This window comes from Pipra filicauda, unplaced genomic scaffold (genome assembly GCF_003945595.2).
Source record: "Pipra filicauda isolate LSUMZ 115617 unplaced genomic scaffold, ASM394559v2 scaffold88_size2543281_pilon, whole genome shotgun sequence".
NCBI classification, from domain to species: domain Eukaryota; kingdom Metazoa; phylum Chordata; class Aves; order Passeriformes; family Pipridae; genus Pipra; species Pipra filicauda.
Window position 1 is genome coordinate 1,040,818 of NW_024105075.1, and position 9,551 is coordinate 1,050,368.

Here is a 9,551-nt window from a genome sequence, read left to right on the forward strand (position 1 = left end):
TATTGAGATGCATCTCTCAATGTGCAGACATACCTGTTCGACTCTTCATGCTATATTGGCTTGTTTGCAGGCTGTAATGAGTTGCACTGCACCTGGTTCATGGGCTGGATTGGGTATCTGTGCATAGTACTATACTGCATTACACAGCATATATATGGAAAATATAAGCTTTACTTTTAAGACATTTATTTAACCTTTGACAGGAAATCCAATGATGACTCCTGGGTGAGCAATGGAACCTACATGGACCTTAGAAAAGAGCCTGGTTTTTCCAAACTGGACAATCCTGTCCTCTGGTGAAAGAGGAGCTAAGTGAAGATATTCTGTGCTGTGTTCTTGGATCTGATTCAAAAGACATATATGTAAAATATAACTATATATATCTATATATACACATATATATATATACACACACACACATAGTATATGTGTGGGGTGTGTGTATGTGTGCAAATGTGCATATCTTCAAAATTGTGCTTAAGTTAGAATCTCATAATTAATTTGTTTCCTTTACTCAACTATCGCAATGATTGTTTGAATGTATAAATACCCTAACTTCTTTTTATAAAATATTTAATCAATAGTCCTGAATGTAAACAGTGAGAGGGAAAAGAGGAGCTTTTACACTACTTTTTCAATGTGTAATAACATCAGCTGTGAGTTAACTTATGCCTTATTAAATTGCATTGAAGGCAGTAGCATCAGCATCTCCTAGCTGTGCTGAGGAATCAGAGTGCAAGCCTTAGTAACTCAAACTGTAGGTTGCATTCCACAGTGCAATGAGAAGTTCAGCTGTCTCTGGGCAGGTATAAATTGCTAAAACAAGATTACCAGCTGGTGCTGGAATCTGAGTCTGATCTTTTGCTGCCTGTAGAAAAGATTTAAATAAGCTTTTGTTTCTAATAACTTTCTTCTTAGTATTATGGAAGAGGTAGTTCTGAGCTTGCGTCAGTGGTTCTACTGCCTTATACATAAATTGTACCAGGTTAAATGTAGTGCTAGAAATTCAGGAATCGCCAAAATTTTCCACTGGGAAAAATTTCCACTTCAAATTTATAGCCCCTAACAGGGCAAGAGGAGGAGATTATTGTATATACTGCTTGAGCACTGAGTAGATGAAGAAGCTCTCTCTCTTTCCAGTAAGTGAAATCTATACAGAGCACGAAATCCTGTGCTTCCATAGCTTCATTTGTTTTTATTAACCTAAAAATTGCAACAGTAAGACTTTTTAAAAAGTAAGCAAACTGATTGTTTTAAGCTAGAAATTTTTTCCTAGTATTTTGATATTTTCTACCTCTTAAGAAATAAACAACATATTTTAGATCTTATATTTAAAAAACTACCATCTGCCTTATGGAGAAGTGTATGGAGTCTTTGATCTTCCTCTGTTTGTTATTTTCAGATAAATATTGAAGTGTCTTGCACTAAATCAATTGCATCCCTTTCCTATATTTTATATGTATAGCTTGATTTGTGAAGCTACTAAACCATAGGTCAGAAATTGAGCAGGAAAAAAATGTAGCACTTCTGAATGAATATTATAGAGATGGGCAGTATTTTTTGGTTTTTTCCCATCAAATCACAATGTCACAGTCATTAACAGAATAATTTGCATTCCTACCTATCTGCAACTCAAGCCTGATCCATGATTCTTCAAGTCTGTTCTGTGTGTCTGTGACTCTGGCAACAATGCAGTTTCCATGTGATAGCTCTATATCCTGTCACCACCCCCTTTTATATTTCTTCCATGCCACTGTAATGGCACGAAACAAATACAAAAGATGGCATGTTAAACTGGCTTATGACTGGAACACTTGGATGTGGCAGGGATAAGGTAGACTCCTAGGCAGACAGACTAGTAGCTTAGAAAAGCTTGCACTTTACTGCAACTGTGCTGCATTGTCCTAGAGAAAACCCATTAAAAATGGATCCATGTAGTATATGTAAGATGAAGGAAAAACTATGAAGGTTTTCCATTTTAAACAAAATCTGTAATGTCAGATTAGATGTATATTTGAATTTTCGTTCTGTTACCTTGAAGCCTCGTTGTCTCAGAGGCAGATGAATGCTTTTTCACTATTTTTCACTTTGCCCAGGAACTCTGCCTCACTATAATTTCTGTAATTTATTACCAAAGAAGTTAGCATAATTATTTATATTTAATATGTCTTTTTAAGACTTGACTACCATGCCAACAGCTTACAACAAGGCAAGGTTCACATTTATATGAAGACAAAATCTGAGCTTTGATTCCAAAGGAAATCTTAACCTTTGGGGGCTGTTTGGCTTTTCAAGGAAAATGAGGTTCTTGTCATAACTTGTTCCCTTCCTGTATTTTATTCTTGTATTAACTGTGAAAACTTGGCATCAATTGGAGTGGTTAATTGTAGTTATCTTTGCTGTTGGTAGTTACCATTTATACTAAAAATAACATTCATTTAACAACAAAAGAGGGTAGCGGAAATAAAAAAGAAGCTTCTAGGCAAAGGAGCAAAATTTATGGAGGATATATTAAGCTTGCTTATTGTCATATTTGGCAACTACTGTGATACTGACTGATCTGCATATATATCAGTTATATATCTGAATATATTGTTGGGTTTGTATATTCTATGTGTGGAGAGGATTCCCCCATACTTTGTCATATGACCTAATATTTGATAGCATCTAAAATTAAAGAATTAGAGGCCAAAAGGCAAAGTTAAAAGTTGTAATGCATTAAAAGCAGCAGGTGTTAAACAGAACAAATCTCATTATTTGATTCATGATTTTTGAGAAATCAGACTGGAAGTGTTGCCTTCTATCTTACAATCTAAACTGTCTAAAATACATGGGATTGATCACAAGAAGCATTGGGCTGAGCAGTGCCTTATATAAAATTTTCTTTATCAAAATTTCCATATCAAGAAGGTAAACTGAAGAATTTTAATATCATCTTCAGAAAAACAATGCCTGAGAATAATCTAGGGCATTTCTTAAATGCATGAAGCAAAATCATTGAACAAGTAATAGATCCTTTTTAAAATCTCTAATACACACCTGCAAGCACGATGTAACCAGTTGTGAATGATCCTCTGACCCTGCGTTTCCAACAGCGGTATAGTTTTCTCTGCTTACTTTTTTATTAAATAATTGGGTTTAGTTACTAAACTTCTGTCAACTGTATATTAAGAAGTGGAAGGAAATTGTCTTGATGTTACTTCTGTGTATTTCCGCATAAAAATATATTCATCATTCACAAACCGTAATATATTCTATAAAGTTATTCTTGGTAAAATATCAAATTCTGGTAAGTTTCTTCCCCAAAACTTCAGCTGTGTTGATGGGTACCAAATTTATTTTAGTGTTCTGCAATATAATTAAGACAAGTTGTTTTTAATAACTGACATTGGGGGACTTCTTTCCCACTATTTCTACCCTGAATGGTAAAGAGAATGCACCAAGCAACTTAACTGCTACTTTTCATGCACAGAAGTGATCCCCAAGCTGTGTTAGTTCAATGGATCAGTCTTAAAATTTCCTGATGGCCATTGCCTGCTGTTATAGCTCTCTTATTTCATGACTTTATAACCATCACTTAATATGATCTTGGAGGTCAGTTTGAGAAGAATTCATCCAGCTCTTCCTTTCTTTGTGTGTCTGTTCATAAGGTAAAACCTTCACTGCAAACTTATGTAGCAGTTCATGCCTTTCAGTGTTAAAACACTGGCTCAGTTTGCAAATTACAAAGCATAGAAAGAAAAAAAAGTCCAGGGAAATAGTGTTCATAGGAACAGAAACTCACAGCTCTACTTGCAGATCTGCAGGCTAGATGCTTAGTTTCTGATTTTGGTACAATGTAAATTTGGAATTATGAAACAGCATCACTGGTTCAGGAGGCGACTCCGGGTAGCATAAAGTGCCCTTTAGACCAAGTGGAACTGGAATGCACCATAAATAATTGCATTCCTTTCTGAATCTCTGTTCTCTAAGGTATGCTTGATGTGTTAGTTTGCCAGCACCAATCTACTTCTTTTAGATGCTTTTTAAAATGCAGATCTAGCAGTCTGGACTTAGATTCTTTATAAAGAGCTCAGAAAACTAGATGCCTGGAAGGAAGACCAAAACGAACCCAAATTCTGAAAAGGAAACATCCCAGAGATCTGTTCTTCCACCAATCAGTTTTCTTTGAAGGACTAGAAACAAGATTGCGGCTTTCTTTTAAAACCTGGCTCCTAAAGGATGTAGTGGTTGCAAACACAGTCCCCTTACTGTCTGCTAGTTTAGTGTTGAATCCAGATCACTGTGCAGAAAGGAACACCATTCATGGAGCCAGAACCAGGGCCCAACCAGCTTTCAGGTTGCACAAAGGTCAAGTGCTGATCTCAAAACAAACAAACCAACCCCTTCCAAAACCCCAGCCTAACAAAGACCTCACCCCTTTCCATGCCCCTTACTTTCCCTCAGGTGTTTACAATCCTGTTTAGGTTTTCTATGTGGTCCCTTATGTCTTCAAGTCCTTATTCAATGTCCTGTTTTTCTCTTTATTAAAAAAATCTCTGAATAGGAAAACAGTCCATTCTAAAAAGCTTTTAAATGATAAATCATACCTCAAACCATAGTTAAAATCTCTCCCCATCAACATTGTGGCCTACTTCTGTATCTTTTCCTTGACTGAGAACAAGACTTTTTTCCCACTTACACTCTGGAATCAGACTTGGTAAGGGTAGTGTGCTGGGGAAAAGTGCAGCTATACTGCTCAGCATACTCCTAGTTATTAGTGTCCTTGTATCTGCTTTTGTGTGAATCTCTTGTGTTGTCTCTCCAAATGACCAGCTTAGCAGAGCAGGAAACTTTTGGCATATCTTACTTAGTTCAATACAGCATTTTTTTGGTATACAGCTCAGAGGGGGCAAGGTGAAGAGGAGTGCAAAACTTGGCCCACAGTGCATATATACTAGAGAGAAGGAGGAAAACCAGCTTCTCCACATATCTGAATACATCTTGCAAGGGCTAGAATCGGACGGTGCTATGCAAAGGAGTGACATTAAAATAAAATGGTTTTTTTGGTTGAGTGTGTTTTCATTCATGGATTATGCTTATTATAAATAAAATTCACGGTATTCACTAATTCATTCTTTCTATTTTCTAGCTACTGGTGGATGCAACTTACTCCAGCAACTGTGGGTTCATAAGAAACTGCACATTATCTTGCTTATCTGTTGAAACTTAGTAAACACTGTAACTTATCACCAAATGTATTATTGTACTCCTCCGTTCCTAGATACTGTTCTTTCTGCAGCTTTTGAAAGCAATAAGAGAAATTTTCAACATAAATAGTTGCCATATGTTAAAGATTTATTTAAATGGTTCATTTTTTTATATAAATTGTGGATTTGGTGTTTTTGCTGTATAAAACAAAACTGCATTAAAGCTTATGAGAATGTTTCGGAGGTTGATCCACAAGAGATGATGAACTCCTTTAACTCCACACCTTGGAGATGGTTGGTATTCCCGAGAATCAGGTAGTCTTGTATCTGTGTTAACAGTATTTTATTAGTTCCAGTATTGGAAAAACATGCCACCTGGGTGACGTATTACACAAAGCTGCTAAATGCTGAATTTGTTGTTCGTTTTGATAGAGCATTAGTGATTTCAGAACAAGGAATGATATCTTATACGTTAGAATGATCACTGACTTTCAGATTATCACTGACTTTCAGATTTTTAGGAAATCTTTCTGTAATCAGGACCATTCCCAGTTTTTGCTTCACTTACTCCAAAAATTTATAATGTTGGAGCACCTTGATGCGCAATTTGATTTATTATTTTTGTCTCTGTAACCAATTTAGTTGGATGTCAATAAATCATACTTGCAAAAGGTCATAGAGCACCCTGACTTTTTCCCAGGGGTTGTAAGCACCTTTTTTCAAAGGTTGTTAGTGACAGCTGAACCAAGTCTTGCTGCTGTGCTTTTTACAGTTCCCAAAATGGCAAGTAGGAAAAAGCTTCCATCTGCTAGAAGCCTTATTTATCATTCTTACAATCTGTCTGGTTATTGTATAGTTGTGCAGTGTTCCAGTTGTACTGCTCTGTACAACTCTGCTTCATGGCTATCATGCCAGACACTGGCGCAGGGAAAGGGGTTAGCTGATGGAATCCATTTACAGCTGGAAGTTTATTCTTAAAAGCAGCTTTTAGCAGACAGATGTGCAACATAAATGTTATGCTTTAGCATGAATGTGGAAACCACAAACCAAATGTTCATAAAACAACTTTTAAAAACAAGGAAACATAGTATTTACTGGATAAAATAAATAACTGGAAAGAAAGGAGATCAGTGTGGTGGCTTTTCCCTTAGCGATGGTGATTCAGGACAGGTCTTCCAGTCAGATCTCAGCTATGTCTCACAGTCCCACCATATGTGTATAAGATGCAATATGGATGGACTAGGATCTTGAAAAACATGGGAGTACAGTGAGTGTAATTCCTGAAAAACATGAAATTCCTGACTGCAGTTCTCCAGCATTTACCAGGCTCAGTGTCTACAAAGATTTGGTGGGAGGGAGCATGGAGGTTCCAGGAAGAGCTGGGAAAACTGGATCTGTAAATCTGTTACCACACAAAATATCCTCAGCTGTTGTACATGGCAGAATTAGGATAGAGGCCAAAAGAAAAACAGCTTTCACAGGGGGGAAGAATCAGTTCCTGTTTTTTGAAATCCAGCCATTTTGGTTCTATTGAGTTAAGAACTTTGGAACTTTCTCATCATGTCAGGGAGAATTACTTTGTTGTTGATTAATTTAATAGAGATCTTATATGGTTTATTTGGTATCTGAAATAACAAGCATTTAGTTCAAGTTGCTGGGAAAGTCACTGTTGATAGAAGCAGTAATATTTTTTTATAAAAGGGAAAGAAAGATGGCATGGGATGCTCATTAGTGCCCTAATTGTGAACATGGAGGGCAGCAGGAACTTGTTTCAGAGATAAATGGATATGGAGTGAATTTCTCCTGTTCGCTCCTTGAGCTTATACCATGCCAAGTACCCACAGTGTGGTCAGTGCTACCCAGACAAAACAGGTTGTTCTCCCCTACAGAAGTGCAAGGTGTAAACTTGGCTCATGTAGACCTTGCATCCAGCTTGTGTTTTAGCTCAGTTGTCTGTTCCTTTACATTAATCTCTATTTTAAAGTCATTTTGCTTACTGCAAAATGATTCAAACCACCACAGTGTGAGGAAAAGCACTGACAGGTAAGCTTGCCCTACATAGTAACTGACACATCTTGGCTTTTTTGTTTTGGTTTGGTTTGGGTTTTAATGCCTATGTTATATTTCTTTTATCTTGCAAATGTTGCTCTCTGTGCTCAATTTATTGATTTTTAACTTAGACCCCTCTGGTGTAGCAGATGCATAAGAATTTACAGGGTTACTCTCTGTTTTTAAATGGGGTTAAAAAGCTGGCCAGATACCCAATTCTGCTGTATACTTATGAATTTGTATCTTTGCCTACTCTGTACCACGGGAAATATTTGAAGTTACGATGTGTAAACTCTCATTTGAGGTAAATCAACGTTGCTCTGCTGAGTATAACTGAGGCTTAAGTTAACTGAGAATTTGTCTCTGTGGGTTCAATGGCGTAAGTTTTTACAGACTCTTGAAACAGTAATAAATTCCTGGAACACAAGATGTTGTGTATGAACATCAACTGATGTTTCTGACTGTAATTTCAAGAATTAATGTCTTTCTCTAAGGCACTACTTCTCTTTGAGGATTTTTTTGAGCTGATGTTTCCCTTGCTATTTTACTAAGACCAGTTGTTAGAATTTGAAAATGTTTTATTTTGCTTAGTTAACATTGTTCTTCTTTATTAAAACTTCTCTATAAAAAGTTGTTTTCCTAAATTACCAATTTCTTACTTTTCAATTTGTATTAAAAAAATAAAAATAATGTCTGGCTGCTGTAAGTCTACTTTGAATGACTGCAGTACATGCCTTGAAAAATCCTTTCCTCCTTAGATTTTTATGAGGATATGTCTGCAATGCCCAGATTGCTGCCTAGAGCAAGGAAGATTATGTAGATTTATCAATAGATGAGAACTTGTCTAATAGCAGGAGAGATTTACTCTTTTGTTTACTCTTAGATTTGTTATCATTTCAGCAATTGACAGACTAAAGATGAAGTCAGGAGATCATCCTAATTGTATTCGTTGTTTGTTACTTGCACTTCAGTCAGTGAAACAAATCCTGTGATGGCAACTAGAGCTTTTCAGGTTTTTTGAATGGAAAAATCAATTTTCTTATGAAGTTTGAAAATAGCACATGCAATTCTTAAATCCTTTGGTGAGACAAAAGGGTGGTGAGCCTAGCCCCTCCTTAACCTGTACCCTTTCATTGTGGAGATAAAGCTTCTGTTAAAGTTGATGGAGGGTAGAGAACTCAAGGATATTACATTCTCATCTTTTGTGAATATCAGGAACTGAAAAAGAGATCTGGATATGCCACACTGCAAGAAAGGCCATAGTAAGAGCTCCACTGTATCCTGTCTAGCTGCAAAGCTTCCTGAAGCTGATGCTCATGTGAATGCTTTGGTCCGAATACCAGCAGGAATTGTTTGTTTGACGTGATAGGGGAAAGGGATGAGAATGGCCAAAAGAATAACTGCGGTTCCTGCTTTCCCAGTACCAGTTGCTCACTGTTTCCTTTCCTACTAATGCTTCCTCTCAGGACACAGCTGGTCTTCCTTCTCTCCTACAAACTGCATTGCTCCCACTGTGGTGTGTTGGCAGTGGTGAGGCCGGACAGTAACTGCAGAAGGACCAAGTAAGCCCCAGCTCAGGCTGACTGCGACCAGTTTTTCAGGAGGAAGTGCGTTCCCATCTCTCAGTTGGCAAGAGTACCCTCCTTGTCAGTAAGAAAGCCATCCACCCGAGGGTACTCGCATCATCTGTTACAGATGCTATTCACCCAAATCAATACATCATTCAGAAAAACAAGGGCAGTGCAAGGAACAAGGACACCAGTTTTAGTCCTGTGATAGAGCAAATAAACTACATTTTTAATTGTCAGAGAACAGTCCAACACGTTATTTCATACATGAGTTTTTTTTCCAGCATAGCAAAGACCTGGTCTGTGTGTATAACTGCAATGTAACAAATAATGTCAGTAACTCAGAGCTGTGTGACTATCCCTAGCCACCACCAGTATAAATTTGCAGGACACCACTGCTTTGTAGTGGTTCCTGCCCTGTTCAGAGGGACAGCTGCAACCTTTTCACAGAATCACAGAATGGGTCAGGTTGGAAGGGATCACAGTGGGTCATCTGGTCCAACCTCCCTACTCAAGCAGGGTCATCCTAGAGCACAGGGTACAGGATTGCATCTGGATGATTCTTATATATCTCCAAAGAGGGAGACTCCACAACCTCTCTGGGCAATCTGTTCCAGTGCTTGGTCACCCACATAGTACAGAAGTTCTTTCTCATGTTCCAGTGGAAGGAACTTCCTGTGCATCAATTTCTGCCCACTGCTTCTGGTCCTATTGCTTGACATCATGGAGAAAAGCCTGGATCCAT

General features: G+C 37.6%; 1 protein-coding gene across 2 annotated transcripts in view; it reads left to right on the forward strand.

The window, feature by feature from the left end:
• Positions 1 to 7,871, forward strand: part of OSBPL3 (oxysterol binding protein like 3) — a 93,654-nt gene extending 85,783 nt beyond the window's left edge. For both annotated transcript variants that reach the window (XM_027738439.2, XM_039390942.1), the window contains one exon: positions 204 to 7,871. In XM_027738439.2, the coding sequence (XP_027594240.1) occupies positions 204 to 300 (97 nt within the window). In that variant the 3' untranslated portion in view covers positions 301 to 7,871. The remainder of the gene's footprint in view (positions 1 to 203) is intronic.
• Positions 7,872 to 9,551: the final 1,680 nt, after the last annotated feature.